The 24,656-nt window shown below is 45.7% G+C and overlaps 1 protein-coding gene across 4 annotated transcripts; it reads left to right on the plus strand.

Annotated features, from left to right (window-relative positions):
• The first annotated feature begins 2,623 nt into the window (after positions 1–2,623).
• Positions 2,624–24,315, plus strand: CD8A (CD8 subunit alpha). 4 transcript variants are annotated; one of them, XM_081166912.1, is made up of 7 exons: positions 2,624–2,780; positions 3,053–3,160; positions 7,280–7,627; positions 14,276–14,359; positions 19,868–19,978; positions 22,039–22,075; positions 22,910–24,315. In XM_081166912.1, the coding sequence occupies exons 2-7, from the start codon at positions 3,115–3,117 to the stop codon at positions 22,959–22,961; spliced, it is 678 nt and encodes a 225-aa protein (XP_081023038.1). In that variant the 5' UTR covers positions 2,624–2,780; positions 3,053–3,114; the 3' UTR covers positions 22,962–24,315. The 4 variants fall into 4 exon arrangements, with proteins under 4 accessions (XP_081023038.1, XP_081023039.1, XP_081023037.1 ...); XM_081166913.1 differs by having other exon boundaries at positions 2,632–2,780; positions 3,056–3,160; XM_081166911.1 differs by having other exon boundaries at positions 2,633–2,780; positions 2,983–3,160.
• Positions 24,316–24,656: the final 341 nt, after the last annotated feature.

Consider the following 24,656-nt stretch of genomic DNA (forward strand, 5'->3'; position numbering starts at 1 on the left):
AGCAGCCAGTAGGCTTGGTCTTTATTGAAGACTGTCGTGACAGGACTCCCACTTGCCACAAGATGGAAGCCACGAACAAAAGAGCTCCCAAACTTTTATTAGCTGCTAATCCCCATGTTACACCCCCCCCCAAACTACATCACTCATACACCGCAGTTACATCATGAAAGGGGAGGTCTGGTAGCAGTAATCTGAGCATCCTGGACCCTGCCCCATGGTTCTCCTTGCCCTCCACCAAACACCCATCAAGTGTAACAAAAGAGATCTTTACATTTCCAGAGTCGGCCACAACTGGACCTAATGGTCAGGGGTCCCTTTACCTTTACCTTTAGCTAAGGTTGTGAATCCACAGCATTGACCAGAGGAAGAAAGACCGCTGGGAGGAGCACAGAAAGAAGAAATGCCATGGTGCATCTGCATGAGCACAACCGGTCGCCTTCATCTGGCCCAGCTGCAACAAAACATGTCTCTCCCATATTGGTCTCTACAGCCACAGCAGGCGCTGTAACCTTCCAGCAGTTTGACTTCACCCCCAAAGGCGCACTCCTCCTTAGTCTCCCAAGACAGATGGATGTCAGCGACAGGAGATAAAACACATATAAAGAGTGAATGTTAAACATCTACGTCGGTTATCAGTTTCATTATGAAATGATTGACCACAGTGCTATAAAATGCTTAGTATTTTTCCTCACAATAAATGTGGTGGTTTGCTCGCTAGAAATGAGAGCCTGTTTTTATTTCACCTTTGAGCTAGTTTGCCACTGGCAATGGAAATAATCTATTTTAAGCTTCTCAAATGCACTCATCATGTCCTGCCCATGGACTTTCTGTAGGCATCTGACTGGATACTGTGAGAGCAGAAAGCTGGGCTTTATGGGGCTTAGGTCTAATCTTATGTTCTTTGTAAATGCACACACAGAGAAGCAATTCCTAGCACCCTTGTTGTTGTTGTTTAGTCGTGTCCGACTCTTTGTGACCCCATGGACCAGAGCACGCCAGGCACTCCTGTCTTCCACTGCCTCCCGCAGTTTGGTCAAACTCATGTTGGTAGCCTCAAGAACACTGTCCAACCATCTCGTCCTCTGTTGTCCCCTTCTCCTTGTGCCCTCAATCTTTCCCAACATCAGGGTCTTTTCCATGGAGTCTTCTCTTCTCATTAGGTGGCCAAAGTATTGGAGCCTCAGCTTCAGGATCTGTCCTTCCAGTGACCACTCAGGGCTGATTTCCTTCAGAATGGAGAGGTGTGATCTTCTTGCAGTCCACGGGACTCTCAAGAGTCTCCTCCAGCACCATAATTCAAAAGCATCAATTCTTCGGCGATCAGCCTTCTTTATGGTCCAGCTCTCACTTCCATACATTGCTACTGGGAAAACCATAGCTTTTACTATACGGACCTAGCACCCTTTACAAACTACAATTCCCAAGATCCTTGCTGGGGGGAACCATATACTTTAAATGTGTGATGCGGATGTGACTAAGAAAAAACCAGGGAATCAGTTCAACACTGTTGCAGACCCTCCAAGTGTCCCTATTTTCGGAGAGCATTCCTGGATTTAAAGAAGCCATCCCAGTTTCTAATTTGATCCTGGAATGTCCCGCTTTTCCTTAAGACGTCCATATTTTCATCGGAGAAACATTGGAGGGTATGGAGTTATGCGACCCCTGAGCCAAGGAGATAAGTAACTAGCCAACCTTTAGAAGACATCTGAAGGCAGCCCTGTATAGGAAAGGTTTTTCAAAATGTTTAATGTTTTATGATGTTTTTATATATGTTGGAAGCTGCCCAGAGTGGCTGGGGCAATCCAGTCAGATGGGCGAGGTATAAATAATAAAATTATTTATTATTATTATTGTGGAATAGGACGTCCCCATTTTCATCGGTGAAATGTTGGAGGGTATGAGTCATGCACATCAGGTGAAGACATCCCACTCTGGTTTATACAGCAACCTGCAAATGTGACTTGAAAAGTGGGACAAGTTGGGGGGGCAGCGATGACACACACATGACCTTGCTGAATTCCAGCCACTAATGTGTACATCAGGATGCGGGTGGCGCTGTGGCTTAAACCACAGAGCCTAGGACTCACCGATCAGAAGGTCGGCAGTTCGAATCCCCGTGATGGGGTGAGCTCCCGTTGCTCGGTCCCTGCTCCTGCCAACTTTGCAGTTTGAAAGCACGTCAAAGTGCAAGTAGATAAATAGGTACCGCTCTGGTGGGAAGGTAAATGGCGTTTCCGTGCACTGCTCTGGTTCGCCAGAAGCGGCTTAGTCATGCTGGCCACATGACCTGGAAGCTGTACGCCGGCTCCCTCGGCCAATAAAACAAGATGAGCGCCGCAACCCCAGAGTCGGCCATGACTGGACCTAATGGTCAGGGGTCCCTTTACCTTTAATGTGTACATAGCGTCTGAAATGGTCTCAGTCCCAGGCGCACACCATCGCAGATTGCTCCCTTTGCAAGGCTGCAGCCTCACACTAAGAGGTTTGCTGTACCAACCCTCATGTTTAACATGTATGGTCAAAGGATTATTTGAACTGCAAACGTCCGCTACCAGCCAGGCCTAGAGTATTCCCTGTAGGTAACAGCACATGTTTTGCTCATGAAGATGTCAGAGAGGTGTGGTAAACTGGAAGGAAAAGGCTGAGCTCTGCTCCACTGAGCCACTCCTGGAAACTTAGAAGATGACCTCCAGATCACCTTACAGTTCTGCCTTCGGTTAGCTCTCGGTTCCATCCTGTTCTACTCTGCCAGCTTTTGTGTTCCTTTCCTCTAGAATCAGGTACTTTTATTTTTATTTTGCTCTGCCAAAGAGTATTACTCTGCCACCACATCCTGCCCATCCAACCTAGATTATAAGTGACATGATTCTGGCATATTAATGTATATGTAAGGCTTGCTCATTACACAGTGGAAGACAGATGACGGGGGGAAATATCATCCATACTGGGCATTCTTCGCAGGTCTTTTTTGTTTGCTTGTAGTTAGCTTGAAAGAAGAAGCTGAGAATCTTCTCTTCAGGGCTGATGCTGACATCACATCCTTTCCTCTCAGCAGGTCTTGCAGCCATCAAACTCGCCTCTGCTCACTTCTGCTTTCACTGAAGAAAAGAGAAAATGGCCAGATTTTTTTCTCTCCTGTGGCCTGTCGGCCTGATACTATGTGAGTATGATACCACGGCTGTGGGTCTTTTTTACTTAAGCCACAATTGGTGAGAGGGGTAGACTTTGGATGTGATTCGGGGCTGCAGTTTGTCCAGCAAGACTTTTGGATTTGTTTTCTGTGACTACACGGTTCCCATGCTGTATCGCAAAAATTGCCCAGAATTACTGTAACTTTCCAAAGCAGCCTGCTATATCTATGCAGTATGTTATGGGATGGTGAAGGAGGAGGCTGCTGTTGAGAAAAATAAATCTACAGTCATGTGGAGTTTGTTGCATGGTTCTTTTAATTTTTGAAGTTAGGAAAAAGAACTTTTTTATAAAAAAATTAAAAACCCACACCTTTTATTTGATAGACGTATCAAAACACCTATGTGAAAACACAGACTTTTCTTATTTAGAACATTGCAAAAAAGTGCAGTATAAAACAAAAAAACCAAATCAGATATCAAATGATACATTCTTAACTAAATATGAGAGAAAAAGCAGAAAATAAAATGATTACGCACCATAATATATGAATAATAATAATAATAATAATAATAATAATAATAATAATAATTTATACCCCGCCCATCTGGCTGAGTTTCCCCAGCCACTCTGGGGAATAATCCTTGAACAATCCTTGAATAATAAGAAAAGGTAATAATCAGAAAGAGGATTGCTGCAGCTTGCCAACAGGACCGTATAAATGAGAATAATGCATAGCGCATAACACATTTTGAAATGTTGTATTCCAACGGTTTATTAAATTGGCTTCATCTCTCAAAAATGTATTTGGTGCACATCCTTCCACACTCCATTTATAATGTGAGCTTAATTAGAAAGGCTGTCTCCATGCTCCTCTAATCCCATTGCCATTTGTCAGAATATTTAGAGGATTTAGCACATGTTTGTGAGATAAAATATATGTATTTTAGGCCTGAAGGTTATCCTTTATATGGTGCTCAACCATTAAAATCAATCATGACCAAGGATTACAAGGAGTTATTTATATACAACAACAACTATCTTTATTACGGTCCAGAGACCCAACAAAACATTACAAATCAATACAGAGTTCATACAGCCTACCTCCAGGTGAATCAAGCACTTTGTTTGGAATATAGGGCTCATTTGTTCTTGCAACCACCGATAAAAACTTTGCCACTGCCAACATTCTAGCTATTGTCCGGTCTTCCAGTAGGAACCTGACATAGTGAGCCTCTGACTTTCCCGGGAAAGGCACCAGCAAGGGTAGTATCAGTTCAGCCCTGGCCTGCTCATACTTCGCACAATATAACAAATTATGATCTATGGAATCAATGTCTTGAGCACACGAGCAAGGTCTGTCCTGGTAGGGAACTCCTCTCAACCTACCATCTAGCACTGCAGAGGGGAAGACATTCAGTCTGGCTTTGGTGAAAAGCCTTCGATAGTTAGGTACTGTCAGGTTTTTGATGTAAGATGTTAACTCAAAGACATACCCATATTGAACTCCTGCTGACAGCGGACTACAGACTGCGTGTGACCGAGATCGCAAGTCACTGTGTGCATTGTCCCATAATCTTTGCTTTAAAACCTTTTGGGCGCCTTCATAGCCCAGGTAATACAGCTGGGGGGGGGGGACAGACCAATAGAGGTGGCTTTTTTAGCCATGGTTTTCTGCCATTTGCTGACAAATTCCTCATTGGTCAAATGTTGGTACAGACCCTTCCCTAGATTAAACAGTGAAATCCTGAGCCAATGTTTTAGGGCAGCCCACCACGCTCTAGCTGAAATTGGGCATTCACCAGCTTCCAACAGAAGTACGGAGTTGGGGACGCAGTTGGGTACCTGCAGCAGAGATCGTATAAATTTTGCCTGAAAGCCATCTAGCTTTGGCAGGTCCCCATTATGCCAGACATTTGCTGCATACAGGAGTTGGGAAACGGGCTTTGCGTTGAAAACCCTTAAGGCTGCTGGAACATATTTGCCGCCCTTTGTGAAGAAGAATCTATGTATGGCTAGCTTTGTAATCTCCGCCTTTTGAAGGGAGGTTTGCCAATGGTGCTTCCAAGATCCTGTATGATGGAATGTGAGCCCTAGGTAGCTGAGGTATTTTACCTGTTCAAGGTTATGGCCATCCAGCACCCATTTAGACTGGGAGAATCTTCTTTCGAAGACTAAAATTTTAGATTTTTTATAATTAATGGATAAACCATTTCCAGAACAGTAATCAGAAAATTTCCTCAACAGATAATTCAAGCCCGGTCTGGAACGCGAGATGATGGCCGCATCATCAGCATACAACAACAAAGGGGTCCTTCTCATTCCTATTTTTGGAATGTGTCCATCTGGGTCCATTAAGTTCTCTTCTAGGTCATTTAAGAATAGGCAAAACAATGTGGGGGCCAAAATACAACCCTGTCTCATCCCCCTAGTCATCTCAATGCTGTTTGATAGCTGTCCCTGTTGACCGCATCGGACCTGCAGTTTGGTTCCATTGTACAGGGCTTTTATAAGAAAGAGACGTCGTTTGTCCTGCAAAATCAGACTCAATTTGGACCATAGCTGGGATCTGGGGATGGAGTCAAATGCTGATTTCAGATCCATAAAGGCCACGAAGAGTTTACCCTGTAGAGGTCTGGTATACTTCTCAGCTAGGAAGGACAGCATTAAACAGTGGTCTGTTGTTGAATGGTTCTCACGAAAAGCTGCCTGGGCTTCAGATAGTATATTATGTTCATTTAGAAAAGTTGTCAGTTTGCTACTGAGGAAACGGGCATACAGTTTCCCAATTATTGAGAGCAGGTTAATAGGCCTATAATTGGAAGGTACATTTGGGTGGCCTCTCTTAAAGATTGGAACTACTATAGCATGTTTCCAGCTATATGGTACCTTACCCGAGTTATTTACTACCGTAAAGAGTGCTGCCAGAAGCGGAGCCCACCAGTGCTGGTTTGATGTAATCAACTCAGCTGGGATATAGTTATATACAGTACAGTGGTACCTCTGGTTACATACTTAATTCATTCCAGAGGTCCGTTCTTAACCCGAAACTGTTCTTAACCTGAAGCACCACTTTAGCTAATGGGGCCTCCCGCTGCTGCCGTGCTGTTGCCGCGCAATTTCTGTTCTCATCCTGAAACAAAGTTATTAACCCGAGGTATTATTTCTGGGTTAGCAGAGTCTGTAACCTGAAGCGTAAGTAACCTGAAGTGTATGTAACCTGCAGTGGCGTAGCGTGGGGGGTGCAGGGGGGGCCGGCCGCACCGGGCACAACATCTGGGGGTTAGGGTTAGGGGGGGCAAATCCACGGGTTAGGGGGCGCAAATCCATGGGTTAGGGGGCGCAAATTACTTGCCTTGCCCCGGGTGCTGACAACCCACGCTACGCCACTGGTAACCCGAGGTACCACTGTACATGAATTAACACAATCAAAGCTACTTCGAAATGTAAGGAATTCTGTTAATTTTACCAAGGAAAGGGCATCCCATGATTTTTGCAAATATTCTTGTTTCAAAGGTATCGTCTTATGTTTCCAGTGACACACATAACCAAAAGTGTGCTTGATATTACTGCACTTTGGTATAAAGTTTAGAAGATAAGCAAAAGGATCCATAACTACATTGTTCGGAAAGGACCACGTGGCTTGCCTAAACATTTCCCAAAATGACAATATTTCATTTTACCAATGCGAATCTAATGTGCAACCCGAAATAAAACAGAAGCCCAAGCACAGGAATTTGCAAAAAAGGGAACTGATTAACCAGAAAAGAGAACCAAATAGACCGGGTGCATTATAGAGCAAATACAGTTAATAAAAGAAAACTAACAGAGGCAAATCCCTGGCTTAATGACAACCATCAGCCCCTTTGCCATATGCACAATATATTAAGAAGACAGTGTTGTTGTTTTTCAGGAGTGTATATGATGATAATTATATTAATCTTCTTAGATCTTATAGTGTGGTGGTTTGTTTGATTTTTCTGTTATTTGATTGATTGATTGATTGATTGTTTACTTGTATGTACGTCTGTTTTTCAGAAATGTATTTATTTTAGATTAATAAAGATATATTTTTAAAAAGTCTATGTTTCACAGTCTTTGCTGTCATTCCGTAAACAGTAAATAACAAAGCCGTTTCTTTGCTCTCCAGGCTGCTGGTGGCCCCAAGCCAACAGTATGGTGCGAATGAAGTTGACCGGTGACGTTCCCCAAGCCTCCAAAACTCCAGTGGAACTGAAATGTGAGCCCAGCAAGATGGATGTTGGGGTGTACTGGGTCCGTCAAAACCCGGACCTCAGCACTCACTTCATCCTATATATGCCTTCAAGGTCTAGAAGCCCACAAGAAATAGTGAGAGGCTACACAGCATCAAAATCTTCTGACTATTACCAGCTAAGAATTGTCAGCTTCGGGAAGGAGTATGAGGGCATCTATTATTGCTTTTTGTTCTACAACCAGGTGGTCTACTTCAGTTCAGGACTCAAAGTCTACCTGCCAAGTAAGTCTCATTCCAAGTGTTTAACGCCCGCGGTCAATGGTCTGAGTTTGGTACACATTCCCTGCCACACCAGCTGTTTCTCCTGTGCCCTTTTGAGAGGCATTTTCCAGAACGTTGCTATTTTGGGGAGGAGGTGGGTGGGATTCAAGCACATCCTGGCAATTTCAAGGTGTGCAGTTACAGTCGGCTGGGAGGTTTTGTGCAACAAACCCGCTTCGCCAAAAGATCGTGCTATATGTGATAAGGAAAATGATGATAATAATAAATAAATAATACATTTTTATTTATACCCGCCGGCCAAGACTGGGCTCAGGGCAGCTAACACTGAATATAAATACAGTAAAATAAACATTTTTAAAAACAAACAAACCAAAAAACCAAACAAAAGAACAATTGATTAAAATGTAAGTTAGAATACAGTTTAAACTGCAGCTTAAAATGTAGCCTCGTTTTAGTGGTAGCCTATAGATCAAAGCCATAAGGGGAGAAAACGTCAATTATTCACCGGGGCCAATTATCCATGCTGGTCCTACATGGGCCAGCGAAAAGAGCCGAGGGAAAATTTCTATACAAATCCTATATAAGGGGTTCCATCAAAAAAAAATAATGGGGGGGGGGTTAGACTGAGTCCAGCCCAAAGGCCAGGCGGAACAGCTCTGTCTTGCAGGCCCTGCGGAAAGATGTCAAATCCCGCAGGGCCCTGATCTCCTACGGTAGGGCTAAATCCTCTAAATATTCTGACAAATGGCAATGGGGTTATAGGAGCCTTTCTAATTAGCCTTCCTGCAAACAAAACAGACCGAAGGCCCATTAAATAGTCAATGCCATCTACTCTCCCTACATACAAATCAGATTCCAGGTTGTCTGGAAGCACCCTTGGTGACTCCTACTTTAGAAAGCCTTCCTCTCTAATCTTCTCGTCCTTGGGTATTTATGGATCTTCATCTGGATGATCTTGAAGAGTTTTTCCATTTCTTTCTGCCCTGCTCCCAAGGTTGCTTTCCTTTCCACCAGATACTACAGAATCGAGCCATTTCTGTCTGATATCTGAATTTGGTAAGGTGGGCAGCAAGGATAAGTCCCCCTCCTTCCTTCAGTAATAATAATAATAATAATAATAATAATAATAATAATAATAATAATAATAATAATAATAATAATAATTTATTATTTATACCCCGCCCATCTGGCTGGGTTTCCCCAGCCACTCTGGGCAGCTTCCAAAAGAATATTAAAATACAATGATACATCAAACATTAAAAGCTTCCCTAAACAGGGCTGCCTTCAGATGTCTTCTAAAAGTCTGGTAGTTGTTGTTCTCTTTGACATCTGGTGGGAGGGCGTTCCACAGGGAGGGCGCCACTACCGAGAAGGCCCTCTGCCTGGTTCCCTGTAACTTGGCTTCTCGTAGTGAGGGAACCGCCAGAAGGCCCTCGGTGCTGGACCTCAGTGTCCGGGTAGAACGATGGAGGTGGAGACGCTCCTTCAGGTATACTGGACCGAGGCCATTTAGGGCTTTAAAGGTCAGCACCAACACTTTGAATTGTGCTCGGAAACGTACTGGGAGCCAATGTAGGTCTTTCAAGACCGGTGTTATATGGTCTCGGCGGCCGTTCCCAGTCACCAGTCTGGCTGCTGCATTCTGGATTAGTTGTAGTTTCCGGGTCACCTTCAAAGGTAGCCCCACGTAGAGCGCATTGCAGTAGTCCAAGCGGGAGATAACCAGAGCATGCACCACTCTGGCAAGGCAGTCCGCGGGCAGATAGGGTCTCAGCCTACGTACCAGATGGAGCTGGTACACAGCTGCCCTGGACACGGATTTAACCTGTGCCTCCATGGACAGCTGTGAGTCCAAAATGACTCCCAGGCTGCGCACCTGGTCCTTCAGGGGCACAGTTACCCCATTCAGGACCAGGGAACCCCCACACCTGCCCGCCTCCTGTCCCCCAGAAACAGTACTTCTGTCTTGTCAGGATTCAATCTCAATCTGTTTGCCGCCATCCATCCTCCAACCGCCTCCAGACACTCACACAGGACCGTCACCGCCTTCACTGGTTCTGATTTGAAAGAGAGGTAGAGCTGGGTATCATCCGCATACTGATGAACACCCAGCCCAAACCCCCTGATGATCTCTCCCAGCGGCTGCATGTAGATGTTGAAAAGCATGGGGGAGAGGACAGAACCCTGAGGCACCCCACAAGTGAGAGCCCAGGGGTCTGAACACTCATCCCCCACCACCACTTTCTGAACACGGCCCAGGAGGAAGGAGCGGAACCACTGTATGACAGTGCCCCCAGCTCCCAGCCCCTCAAGACGGTCCAGAAGGATGTTATGGTCGATGGTATCAAACGCCGCTGAGAGATCCAGCAGAACTAGGAAACAGCTCTCACCTTTGTCCCTAGCCCGCCGGAGATCATCAATCAGTGCGACCAAGGCAGTTTCAGTCCCGTGATGAGGCCTGAATCCCGATTGGAAGGGATCCAAATGGTCCGCTTCTTCCAGGCGTGTCTGGAGTTGTTCAGCAACCACTCGCTCAATCACCTTGCCCAAGAATGGAAGATTTGAGACTGGGCGATAGTTGGCCATCGTGGCCGCATCTAAAGATGGTTTTTTAAGAAGCGGTTTAATAACCGCCTCTTTCAGCGGGTCTGGGAAGGCTCCCTCACGGAGGGAAGCATTCATCACCCCACGAAGCCCATCGCCCAGCCCTTCCCGGCTAGCTTTTATAAGCCAGGATGGGCAAGGATCAAGGATACAGGTGGTTGGTTTCACTCGTCCAAGCAGCCTGTCCACATCCTCGGAGGTAACAGATTGGAATTGATCCCACACAATTTGACTAGACAGGACTCTAGCACTCTCCCGCCCCGGCCCTGCTCCCACGGTGGCGTCTACCTCTTCCCGAATCTGAGCGACTTTATCTGCAAAAAACTTTGCAAAATCATTGCAGGAGATCATGTGGCCCGTACTGGGCCCCGATGTAGCAGGTGGTTCCGCTAAATTGCAGACCACCTGAAAAAGTCTCCTGCTGCTGTTTTCTGCAGATGCAATAGAGGCGGCGAAGAAAGCCTTCTTCGCCGTCGCTACCGCCACTTGGTAGGCTCAACACTGAGCTCTAACCTGTGTCCGGTCAGCTTCAGAATGGGTCATCCGCCACCGGCGCTCTAGCCGTCTCAACGATTGTTTCATTGCCCTCAGATCCGTGGAAAACCACGGGGCTGTCCGGGCTCCATGCAATCGGAGAGGGCGCTTTGGAGCCAAACAGTCAATAGCCCTGGTTAACTCCGCATTCCAGCGGGCCACCAGGGAATCAGCTGAAAGGCCATCAACATGGGATAAAGCATCCCCTACCACTCTCTGGAAACCATTTGGATCCATTAAGTGGCGGGGGCGGACCATCCGAATCGGTCCCACCTCCCTGCAGAGGGGAAGGGTCACGGAGAAGTCAAGTTGCACCAGGAAGTGGTCTGACCATGGCACTTCTTTTGTTTCGCTTTTACTTAGTGTCAGAACACCAACATCCATGGAGGTAAACACCAGGTCCAAGGCATGTCCGTGGCTATGGGTTGGGCCAAACTTATTCAGGGACAGCCCGATGGAGGCCATGCTTTCCACGAAGTCCCGAGCGGCCCCTTGTAAAGTCGTGTCGGCATGGATATTAAAATCCCCTAGGACAACCAAACTAGGTGTCTCCAGGAGAACATCCGCCACGACCTGAAGCAGCTCGGGCAGGGAATCCTTGGTGCAGCGGGGAGGTCGGTACACCAAAAGGAATCCTGTACTGCCCCTATTGCCCAACTTCCAGAACATGCACTGTCTGATTCAAGAAGTTCTAGTCTGCCCTAATATTAATAATAATATTTTACCACTTATATTCCACTCACCTCAACCACTCTGAGGAGCTTCCAGCACAATAAAAGCACAGCAAAACGTCAAACATCGAAAACTTCCCTAAACAGGGCTGCCTTCAAATGTCTTTGGAAAATTGTGTAGTTATTTATCGGTTTGACATCTGATGGGAGGGCGTTCTACAGGGCAGGCGCCACTACCGAGAAGGCCCTCTGCCTGGTTCCCTGACACTTCACTTCTCACAGTGAGGGAACCACCAGAAGGCCCTCAGAGCTGGACCTCAGTGTCCGGGCTAAACAATGCAGGTGGAGGGCCAAGACCAATTGGGTCTTTAAAGGTCAGCACCAACACTTTGCATTGTGCTCAGAAATGTACTGGGAGCCAATGTAGATCTTTTAGGACCGGTGTTATGTGGTCCTGGAGGCCGCTCCCAGTTACCTTTCTAGCAGCTGCGTTCTGAATTAGTTGTAGTTTCTGAGTCACCTTCAAAGGCAGCCCCACATAGAGCGCATTGCAGTAGTCCAAGCAGGAGATAACCAGAGCATGTACCACTCTGGCAAGACAGTCTGCGGGCAGGTAGGGTTTCAACCAGTGTGCCAGATGGAGCAGGTAGACAGTGGCCATGGGCATAGAATTAACCTGTGCCTCCATGGACAGCCATCACCTGAAATTTACACTTCTCTGAATTTTGCATGAAAATGAAAATGCATGTGCTAAGATAAAATGTGTTGGTTATTTGCAGATTAGTTACGCTGCAGAAGGCGTGCTGGGGAGACCACACGTTCAAGAAACGCAAAGTAACTTTTGCTAGATTTTAATAACAAACAAAAACTCATTTTACACTAAATTACAATATATCAATAAGCATAACCCATCCACCAGGGTACTGAGAGAGCTACATGCTGCTCTTTATATACCATACCCAACAGCTTAATTACCACAACTTAACAGCACCTGCTATACTGCTTCACAGCTGTAAAACTAGGTTACGTTATTTGCTCTGGCCTTTAAAAAAATACACATCTTGTGGAACAATAATGAACCTTCAAATTTAAAGAGACAATTCAACAAAATGTGCATAAAAATGCATATATTGGTGAAAATAACATACAGTGGTACCTCGATTTACGAACTTAATCTGTTCCGGAAGTCCGTTCTTAAACCAAAACCATTCTTAAACCGATGTGCGCTTTCCCTACCACTGCCCTTTCACTATTCAGCTTCCATTCTTAGACTGAGGTAAAGTTCGCAAACCTTAACACTACTTCCGGTTTTGCAGAGTTCAGAAACCGAATAGTTCGTAAAGAGGGCTGTTCTTAAACCGAGGTACCACTGTACAGTGGTACCTCGGGTTACAGACACTTCAGGTTACAGACGCTTCAGGTTACAGACTCTGCTAACCCAGAAATAGTGCTTCAGGTTAAGAACTTTGCTTCAGGATGAGAACAGAAATCGTGCAGCAGCAGGAGGTCCCATTAGCTAAAGTGGTGCTTCAGGTTAAGACCAGTTTCAGGTTAAGCACGGACCTCCGGAACGAATTAAGTACTTAACCCGAGGTACCACTGTACATGTGTTAGACTAGGGGAAACTGATTTACATTAATGTGTATATTGGGAGAAGTTTGTACAAAAATGATGGTGAATTTTCATGAGCGCCTTTTAAAAATACACACGTAGCAACAGATGTACAAAAGACGAGGAAAGAACTTAAGAGTGGAAAAATGAGAAACTGGGAGAAACTAAAATTGACAGATTCGTCCATCTATAGTCCTTAGGCAGTAGGGTTGCCACCTGTCCTCTTTAGGGTTGTCCCATACAGTGGTATCTCGGGTTAAGTACTTAATTCGTTCCGGAGGTCTGTTCTTAACCTGAAACTGTTCTTAACCTGAAGCACCACTTTAGCTAATGGAGCCTCCTGCTGCTGCTGCGCTGCCGGAGCACAATTTCTGTTCTCATCCTGAAGCAAAGTTCTTAACCTGAAGCACTATTTCTGGGTTAGCGGAGTCTGTAACCTGAAGCGTATGTAACCCGAGGTACCACTGTATTTGAATATAAAATGCTATGTCCTGTATTGACACAGTTTTGTCCTGTATTTCAGGTCCCCCACCCCACCCCGGTCCGAATGCATGTGTTTGAAATGGAGTATGAAAGGTCATGTATTTAAGCTCTGCGAAGCCACGTGCAGTTTTACAAATTTTGTGTGTATGTGTGTGTGTTTGGGCGCGACAGATTTCAATCCTGTCAGGCTGCAATGGACGGTAATGGATTGCTCTGAAGTCACTTTGGCACCATATTAAAATAATAATACAGTGGTGCCCCGCAAGACGAATGCCTCGCAAGACGGAAAACTCGCTAGACGAAAGAGTTTTCAGTTTTGGAGGTGCTTCGCAAAACGAATCTCCTATGGGCTTGCTTCGCAAGACGACAATGTCTTGCGAGTTCCTGCTGGTTTTTTCCTCCCCCCCCCCCTTTTTCTAAGCCGCTAAGCCGCTTATCATCTGATCCAATCAGCAGATAAGCCGCTAAAAGCTGCTAAAAGCCGCTAATAGCGCTAATCCACTAATCCGCTAATCCGTAAATGGGCTTGCTTTGCAAGACGAAAAAACCGCTAGATGAAGAGAATCACAGAACGGATTCTTTTCGTCTTGCGAGGCACCACTGTAATCACCCCCCAACCACCCAGTATTTTGCCAGAACAAAGGTGGCAACCCTATTAGGCAGGGATTGTGGCGCCCCCTTCCCAACCAAGCCCCGAGCCATTGTAAGCACGCAGGAAAAGTCTTCATCTTTGTTTTCTTTACAGAGGCTACCACCATCGCACCCCAGGTTTCAACTCCCCATGAAGGACTTACAACAACCATGCGACTTCCACATTCCACAGCCTCAGGTATGTTTCCTTCTCCCTGCTACTCATTTGGGTCATAACTGGCCCCAAAACAAGAAGACGTGATTGAGAGTGAGGCCCCGAGATGTTGCTGGACCACCAGCTTCCATCATCAATCCGAACTGGCCATACTGGCAGGGGCTGATGGGAGGGGAAGTCCAACAGGGCACCGCCATTTTGGCTACCCTGGTATGTAAAAAGATACAAAGCCACTTTTATAACCAGTGCCATGTACCGCTTGGGGCATGGTCCAAAAAGCGAAGGAAGCAGGGAGATTACTGAAGCTAACTACTGTATTTTTTGCTCCATAGGGCGCACCGGACCATAGGGCACACCTAGTTTTTAGGGGGGGGAATAAAGGGGGGAATTATTTTTCCCCCCCAGCCCCAAAGAGCAAAGAAGGCAAGACAGCAAGCGGGATCGATCCCGCTGGCTGTCTTGGCTTCCTCTTTAGCCGCACACAACCTCTCCAGCCAAGAAGCTGGATCCCGCTCACTGTCTTGGCTTCGTTTTTAGCCGCGGGGCTGGGGTGGGGAAAGCCCAAGCTTCCCCCGACCCCAGCCCCCAGAACAGGTCCAGGAGCGGCGGCTAGATTGCACGCAACCTCACCGCCGCTCCCGGAGCTTGCGGATAGCTACCTGAAGCCCAGGCAGCGCAGCGGGAGTTGGCACTGCGCTCCCCGGGCTTCAGGCTTCAGGCTGCTATCCACAAGCCTTCGGAGCGCTCCAAAGGCTTGCGGATAGCTGCCTGAAGCCTGGAGAGCAAGAGGGGTCGGTGCGCACGACCTCTCTCACTCTCCAGGCTTCAGCGAAAGCCTGCATTCGCCCCATAGGACGCACACACATTTCCCCTTCATTTTTGGAGGGGAATAAGTACGTCCTATAGAGCGAAAAATACGGTAAGCAGGTCTGGTTAGATTCCCCAGATGCAAGAGACCATCTAGTGATCCTTGAGGTCCCCTGTGGGAGGAAGATGGGTGGAGATGCCAAAAATTCCAACGGATCAGAAAAGAATATTTATGTATGTAACCACAGCTGCTTGAATGTTAATGGCCCAGAGAAAGAAGACAAAGTCCCTAATAGAGAAGAATGGCAGATTAAGTTGATGGATTATGCCGAAATGGCAAAAATGACCAGAAGAATCAGAAACCAGAAAAAACAAAATTTTTAATAAGGAATGGGGGAAATTTATAATTTATCTTTTAAAAAACAACAACATTGTAAACAGCTAAAATCGTTAGTAGGATTGGAATGACACTAGTAGTTTAATGTTGAATTTTGAATATAATGGAGATGTAAAAGATTTGGATTATTATAAAAGATGCGGGAGGAAATGGACCCACAAAGGGGAGGAGGGAAGTTCAGAAGGTGCTTTGGAATATTGTTGTTATGTTGGTTGTTGGATAATTGACTGTAAAACTTTAAACTGAAAAACTAAATAGTTTTGTTTTAAAAAAGGAAGAAAGTTTGGTGGGATGCAAAGGAAGGCTTGGATCCAGACTACATTAATAGATCTTAGGTACTGATAAAATTGTGAGGAATTATGGTATTTTGCTCATAATTCATTGACAGCTTAGGCCCAGTATTGTTTCTCCAAACTGGCCTCTCAGCAGAGTCAACATGCACAGCAGCAGCTTTCAGCGTGTAGGAAACCAAAGCACAAAGAAGAGCAAAAAATCCACACAGCATTCCAGACGTCAAGTAGAATGGTTTGTTGTTGTTGTTTAGTCATTTAGTCGTGTCTGATCCCATGGACCAGAGCACGGCAGGCACTCCTGTCTTCCACTGCCTCCCGCAGTTTGGTCAAACTCATGCTGGTAGCTTCGAGAACACTGTCCAAACATCTCGTCCTCTGTTGTCCCCTTCTCCTTGTGCCCTCCATCTTTCCCAACATCAGGGTCTTTTCCAGGGAGTCTTCTCTTCTCATGAGGAGAAGAGTATTGGAGCCTCAGCTTCAGGATCCGTCCTTCCAGTGAGCCCTCAGGGCTGATTTCCTTCAGAATGGATAGGTTTGATCTTCTTGCAGTCCATGGGACTCTCAAGAGTCTCCTCCAGCACCATAAGTCAAACGCATCAATTCTTTGGCGATCAGCCTTCTTTATGGTCCAGCTCTCACTTCCATACATCACTACTGGGAAAACCATAGCTCTAACTATAAGGACCTTTGTTGGCAATGGTTTACTACTGGCAAATTGAAGCTTAATGGTTGCAAATGAGCACTGAGTCCATAAACGTCTACCAGAGCCCTGGTGAAGGCAATCCTTAGAGTGAATCTTTCACTCTCCTTTTTTAATATACATAAATTTATTTATTTGGTTTTTCCGATTACTTTTTTACAGTCACATATAGAACATACAACATAAAAAGAAGATTCCAAGGAATCTGCTGGACTTCCCTCCTCCCCTTTGTGGGTCGTATTGTTAATCATTTCCTCCCGCCATCTTCTATGATAATCTAAATCTTTTACATCTCCATTGTGTCCAAAATTCACCCTTAAGCTACAAGTGATATTCCAATCCTACTAATGATTTTAACTGTTTACAATGGTTTTTAAGATTTCCCCCATTCCTTATTAAAATGTTGGTCTTCCTGATTTCTGATTCTTCCGGTCATTTTAGCCATTTCGGTATAATCCATCAACTTGATCGAGAATCTTTCGCTCTCAGTCCTGAAACAGTCTTAGTCCAGATGGAAAGTGTGACTGAGAGAGTGATAAGAATCACAGTCCACAGACTCTCCTCTTCAATTCAGTTTCACTTCTTCCCGTTTCCCATGGAAACTGTGTAGGTCAAACAACATCATTTCTTTGACCTTGCAGGTGGCGGGCAACTCCCAAGAACTTGCCTCATGTAGATAATTAAGATAGATAACCGTTTTCTAAGAACAAATGACCTAGTTTTACAGCAATCCCGAACAAAAAAACAACTCAGGTTTCATATATTTCAGTGGGAACTACATAAATTTATTTATTTGGTTTTTCAGATTACATTTTTACAGTCACATATAGAACATACAACATAAAAACAAGATTCTGAGGAATCTGCTGGACTTCCCTCCTCCCCTTTGTGGGTTGTATTGTTAATCATTTCCTCCGGCCATCTTCTATGATAATCTAAATCTTTTACATTTCCATTGTGTCCACAATTCACCCTTAAGCTACAGGTGATATTCCAATCCTACTAACAATTTTAACTGTTTACAATGGTTTTTAAGATTTCCCCCATTCCTTATTAAAACGTTGGTCTTCCTGATTTTTGATTCTTCCAGTCATTTTAGCCATTTCAGTATAAACTGTGTAAGTCAAATGACATCATTTCTTTGACCTTGCAGGTGGCGGGCAATTCCCAAGAACTCGCTTCATGTAGATAATTAAGATAGATAACCATTTTCTGAGAACAAATGACCTTGTTTTACAGCAATCCCCAACAAAAAACAACTCAGGTTTCCTATATTTCAGTGGGACCTAATTTAGTCCGAATCCAACCTAAGTAAATAGCCAACCTCTGCAATAAACACACAAATTGTTCTGCGGTGCTTTGAATCTTCTGTCTCGCTGCTTTTAATGTGAGAATTTCAGTAAAAGCATTGGGGCAAGTCAATCCCGCCAATGAAGTGAATGGAAAGAAAAACGAAACGCTGCTTTCTGCTAGAAATTATCTCAGCACAGTGATGCCTCTAATTTGGCAACACAAAAGCTATTTTTTAAGGACCATCACGAGGGGGTCAACTCAATGGGCACAGCATTCAAGGCTCACAGCTTAGCCGTGGGTTGGGTTTTTGTTTTGGTACGTTACTTTATTTTCTGCAGTGTTGTTGTATTACGTTGTTATGAAATTGCATTTGCACTGTTGGATTTTGAGATGCCTCCCTGTTTTCTTCGTTGCACACTGCTTTGAGCACGATTTGGTAGAAAAGAGCATGTAAATAAATCATGGCCAGCTGGCTGGATGATGGCCAACTATTGCAACCCTGCTGCTCTGCTCCTCACTGCTACTGCTTTCAGTTGTCCAAGTGAGTGAGCATGAGGCATGAGACTGGCCACTATCAGAGACTTGAGGTTAGCCACTTAGTGGTTGGAAATGGGAGAGTTGATGGACCTTTGCTTGATCCAGCAAGGCATCTTATTGCAGTGATTTTCTCGTGCAGGTATAATTTCTTTGTAGGAAAAAGTGTGCACAGCATTGATAAACAGTCATGTGTGCCAAACTCAGATCATTATATCTTTCCATGTTTACACGCATCCAAGTCCAGCAAGAATAGCCGCTTAAATGCTCGCTTTCTTGTGAACTCAATTGCAAATATTGATTAGAAGTATCTTCTTTGGTGATCACTCATAGCCAAATAAGATTGTCTTCCATAAACATGGTATTAACCGTGAGCCCATAAGTGACTGTGGAGGCCAATTCTGGATCCACACATCCTTCCACAGTGGGGACATAGGTTTCCGGGCAGGAGTTGATCATGTTGAGGGTTTGCAAAACCCTCTTAGCACCTTTCTCCCTTTCGCCCTGAGTTCGAGTGTCTTCAAAGCCCATGACACCTTTGGCAAAGGCTGTTCTCGAACTGGAGTGCTCGCAAGCCAGTGTTTCCCAATTATGGGTGTTTATACTAATTGTTTTAGATTTGCCTTGAGAGAGTCTTTAAACCTCTTTTGTTGACCACCAGCATTACGCTTTCCATTTTTAAGTCCGGAATAGAGTAGTTGCTTTGGAAGACGATAATCAGGCATCCAAACAACATGACTAGTCCAATGAAGTTGAAGAATCATTGCTTCAACACTGGTGATCTTTGCTTCTTCCAGTACACTGGCATTAGTCCGCCTGTCTTCCCAAGTGAGGTGTAAAATTTTTGGAGACAGTGTTGATGAATGTACATAAAGCTGGAGTGCTAGAATGTCCCTTACTGTGGCATTCAAGAAGGACAGTGGTCCTCCTCCATTGCAGAAGGACTTGCTAATCAGAAGGTTGGCGGTTCAAATCCCCGCAACAGGGTGAGCTCCCATTGCTCGGTCCCTGCTCCTGCCAACCTAGCAGTTTGAAAGCACATCAAAGTGCAAGTAGATAAATAGGTACCGCTCCGGCGGGAAGGTAAACGGCGTTTCTGTGCGCTGCTCTGGTTCGCCAGAAGCAGCTTAGTCCTGCTGGCCTCATGACCCGGAAGCTGTACGCTGGCTCCCTCGGCCAAGAAAGCGAGATGAGCGCCGCAACCCCCGAGTCGGCCACGACTGGACCTAATGGTCAGGGGTCCCTTTACTCTTTTTATACCTGCAGATGTAAAAATGTACTTAAAGCTGGAGTGCTAGAGTGCCCCTTACTGTGGCATTCAAGAAGGACAGCGGTCCTCCTCCATTGCAGAAGGGGTAAGCGAAGGTTGAGCACCATGCTGGCAAATGGATCACAGAATAGCACCAGGGAGTGAGAGGCCCCAGTCAAAAACTGGACAGCTGTAAATGACAGGTTTGTTACTAGCTGTTGATTTAGGATTCATTTCTGGTGTGCTCTTGTTTCTGCAGATCCAGGTGATGATGTGATGTTCCCCTGCGAACTGTACATTTGGGCCCCCTTAGTAGGTGGTTGCTTTCTTCTGCTGGTATTGTTGGTGATCACCCTGACGGTGTGCTGTGGTAAGATAATTTCCTTTCAACTCTGTCGGATGGCAGTACTGGGGTAGTAGGTTCACTTAAAACTAGCTGGGAACTAACTAATTCAAATACCTTGTTTACCATAGCAGCCCTTTATAATCTCCTGGGCATTTTGTTTCATAATAACCAGGGTACCTTTTTTTTTTACAGAACATGCCTGCTTTCTCTCTTAATAAGTATAGCTCTCTCATACATTGCTGGATTTGTAGGGCTCTGCAAAGGGAGGCAGCCTAAAAAACAAATCTCTCTCCATTTCTCCACACACACACCTCTTTTTCAGAATTCTGGTGAATTAGCAGACGTGTCCACAAATGGGTTACAGACTAATTATAACCATTTTTAAAACACTGGTCGAGAGTTGGGTAAAGGAGTCAAGCAGCAGTAGAGATAGAACAAATTTTGTGATGCATTGATACAAAAACCTACAGCTTTTCACAACACCAAAATTTGTCTTTTAAAAGGCTGGGTGGAACATATGAAGTGGACACCATATATCTATCTTTCTGTCTATCTAACTAACTAACTACATATATAAAGTGGGCAAAGTCGGGCAAAGTTTTCAAGCCTTCAGTGAATCTCTTAGACCAGAGGTTTCCAACTTTTTTGAGTCCACAGCTCCCTTGACCAACTACGTTCTTTCTGCGGCACCCCTGTGGGACTCAGGAGTCCAGTTAGGTCACCCCTTGCCTACAGAGCTGGCAGCCCCTCGCCCTTTTTTGAACATCCTGTGGAGTGTTCCCTCAGCCTCCTCTCCTCTCCCTTCTCCTTGGGAGTCCTCCGGACAGTCGTTGCTTCCACCCCAGTCTCTGAGCTGCCCTCTCCCTGCCCCAGAGAGAGGTGCCTCCTCACACTGCCCCACAGGGGCCTGGGACTTGTCTGTCCATTCCCAACAGCAAAGGAAGGCAGACTAGCTGGCTGGGCTCCCACGCCCGCTTGCTTGCTTACTCTAAGGCCACCTCAGCTCCTGGCAACCAGCACCCCCTGACCAGCCCCAGAGGCACCATTCGCCTGAGGAGCTTGTAGCTAGGGCTGCTGCAACAAACAGCTGGGCAAGCCTTTTGGAGGCAGAGACGTGAGGGGGCAACAGAGGAGGAAGGGGAGGAAAGGAAGACAGGGGCCAGTGTTGCTTGCAGCACCCCTGACCATCATTCAAGGCACCCCAGGGTGCCACGGCACACAGGTTGAAAGCCACTGCCTTAGTCTGATAGAAATCCCTGTCATAATGATACGAGCTGAAGCACCTAGAATCTCTTGCATGAGGAAATTCAGCAGCAGAAAGCACTCTTCCTTCTGCCTCCCTCATTCACAGCTGAAAAAAGGTGATTTTATATATAAATATGGCTCAAAAATACAAAATGAAGAGGTCACGAAGCACTGCATCATTTTAAATATACTTATATTTAAAATATGGACTACTGCAGTGCGCTCTACGTGGGGCTAGCTTTGAAGGCGACTCGGAAAGTGCAATTAATCCAGAATGCGGCAGCTAGACTGGTGACTGGGAGTGGCCGCCAGGACCATATAACACTGGTCCTGAAAGACCTACATTGGCTCCCAGTACGTTTCCGGGCACAATTCAAAGTGTTGGTGCTGACCTTTGAAGCTCTAAACGGCCTTGATCCAGTATACCTGAAGGAGCGTCTCCACCCTCATCGTTCTGCCTGGACACTGAGGTCCAGCTCCAAGGGCCTTCTGGCGGTTCCCTCCCTGCAAGAAGTGAGGTTACAGGGAACCAGGCAGAGGGCCTTCTCGGTAGTGGCGCCCACCCTGTGGAACGACCTCCCAGCAGATGTCAAGGCAATAAACAACTATTTTACTTTTAAAAGACAACTGAAGGTGGCCCTATATAGGGAAGTTTTTAATGTCTGACGCTGTATTGTTTTTAATATTCGATTGGAAGCCGCCCAGAGTGGCTGGGGAAACCCAGCCATATGGGCGGGGTATAAATAATATATTATTATTACTATTATTATTACTATTATTATTACTATTATTATTAAAATAACTTGCATGTTTCTCTCCCCCTCCCAAATGAATTGCAGACCCAAGGAGGAGGCGACGGCATTGCAGATGTAAAAGGTGAGTCCTCTCCAGTCAGGCATCCTATCACATTAAATCCACGATGCAATCCTAAGCACACTTGTGATGGATGGGTGAGAAGTTCGGTTCAGTTCGAACTTAAAGGGGAACTTACCAAATTCACACTTTCTGAAGCGATGTGCAAAGTGAAGCACCGCTCCGCTTTGAAATTCACACTTACCTGAATTTTGCGATGCAGCTCTTCAGCTAAGTATTGTGCACAAAAATTGCATATACTACAAATAAGTAGATAAATCATTGCATACCTTGACAGGAATTAAAGTAAAGGGACCTCTGACCATTAGCTCCAGTCATGACCAACTCTGGGGCTGCGGCGTTCATCTCGCTTTATTGGCCAAGGGAGCCGGCGTACAGCTTCTGGGTCAAGTGACCAGCATGACTAAGCCACTTCTGGCGAAACCAGAGCAGCGCACGGAAACGCCGTTTACCTTCCCGCTGGAGCAGTACCTATTTATCTACTTGCACTTTGATGTGCTTTCAAACTGCTAGGTTGGCAGGAGCAGGGACCGAGCAACGGGAGCTCACCCTGTCATGGGGATTCGAACTGCCGACCTTCTGATCGGCAAGCCCTAGGCTCTGTGGTTTAACCCACAGCGCCACCCGCACGCTACACTGACAGGAATTGCAGCTCCTAAATTTTCAGTTACTGGATGCTAACTTTTGGCACTGGCAAGATAAAGACCCATGCCTCCCGGATACAATACGAGGCTTGTTAGGCCAATGTATGGAAATGCTTTCACCAAACCCGTTTGCTGAATCATGTCAAGACTTTGTCATAGCCTTACTGAAGCCTTTGCTCCCTCTTCTTTCTAGGCCTCTGAATGAAACCAATGGGACGGTCGCTACGTCACGCTTGATCAAATAGGACATTTCAGCCAGATTTTCCCATTGCATTCTCACTGCATCATACCTTCCAGCCTTGCCAGAAAGACTGTAGAATGCTCATAATGGCTCTGTGCTCCCATCCCAAGGAGGAATGGCTTTGCAGGAAAATCTTATCCACCTGCTGTATGTATATTGGGATAATTTACTTTGCCTTGACCTATCTTGCGCTAGGAAACTGCAACAGTTTAAGGTGGAGATCTTAAATAGATCTTCATCTCACAAACTTTGGCTGTCCTCGTTCTAGAAAAGCTGCAAAGATGTTCAGCCAAATTTACTGCCTGAATAGGCAGCGTTTAAGGGAGGAAAATGGAGCAACTGACTCCTGCTTAGGATCTGTGCAGGTGCATTTATATACATTTTCATACTAGTCTTTTTGCAGCTGTCCTCTTAGATCTTTGACGCCTAGCGACTTGGGAGGCAGGGTTGAAACCCAAAGAACTCTGACACATGCCTGTGTATACTAAGAAAATGTTGAATTCCCCCATTCCCCAAACATCTCTCCCAAAGACTAAGTCCAGACAGTGTGTTAGCACCGCTGTAAACCACCAGAATGCCTTTATTTCGCAAATCCAATTGAAAACACACGTAAACGTAATAGGCCATATAGTAACAAAAGCAAAGTTATTTTCTAGAACTACTTCTCAAAATTAGATACTTCTCAAGTGGTACATAATTTTTGAGAAGTAGTTCTAGTAAAAAACTTTGTGTTTGTTACTATAAAGGTAAAGGGACCCCTTACCATTAGGTCCGGTCGTGGCCGATTCTGGGGTTGCGGCGTTCATCTCGCTTTATTGGCCGAGGGAGCCGGCGTACAGCTTCCGGGTCATGTGGCCAGCATGACTAAGCCGCTTCTGGCGAACCAGAGCAGCGCACGGAAACGCCGTTTACCTTCCCGCCGGAGCGGTACCTATTTATCTACTTGCACTTTGACGTGCTTTCGAACTGCTAGGTTGGCAGGAGCAGGGACCGAGCAATGGGAGCTCACCCTGTCGCGGGGATTCGAACCGCCGACTTCTGATCGGCAAGTCCTAGGCTCTGTGGTTTAACCCACAACACCACCTGCGTCCCAGCGTTTGTTACTATACGGCCTATTAAATTTACATGTGTTAGCACTGCTGGGCACCAGAAAACAGGAACTATACCTGGCAAATAGGGACAGCCGTCTATGCAGTACAAGCGAAACCACGTGACATTTCCTGTCCTCCTCTTTTGTGCTTTGCCATCTATAAGCAAACCGCGGGAGCATCGCTATGGTTGAGGTGTGCGATGTTTCCTGCATACCTTTGTTCTACAACATTAAAAATAAAGCCTGAGAATTTCTTTTCGTCATAAAATCAAGTGGCCTCTACTTAATATAACTGCTTCAGAACCACAACCATGAACTAGAAAGCAAAACTCCGGGCAGAGGGAAGAAAGCATAAGTGGTGTTTATTCCACTTGTGGGCATCTCATGGACATAGAGTTGGTCGCTGTGGGAGCAGGGGGCTGGACAAGGTGGGTCATTGGTCTCAAACTGCAGGCTCTCTTTAGGTCTATGCAGTGGGGGTGGTTTTCTGCAATCAGAGGGCTGTTCCGGCAACTCAGGTGAGCACCATTGCCGGCCAAGACTCCCCCTCCCCTGCCCGTTTCTTGCCTGTACATACCGTATTTTTCGCTCTATAAGATAAGACGCACC

The sequence above is a fragment of the Podarcis bocagei genome (genome assembly GCF_964188305.1).
Source record: "Podarcis bocagei genome assembly, chromosome: 13".
Taxonomy (NCBI): domain Eukaryota; kingdom Metazoa; phylum Chordata; class Lepidosauria; order Squamata; family Lacertidae; genus Podarcis; species Podarcis bocagei.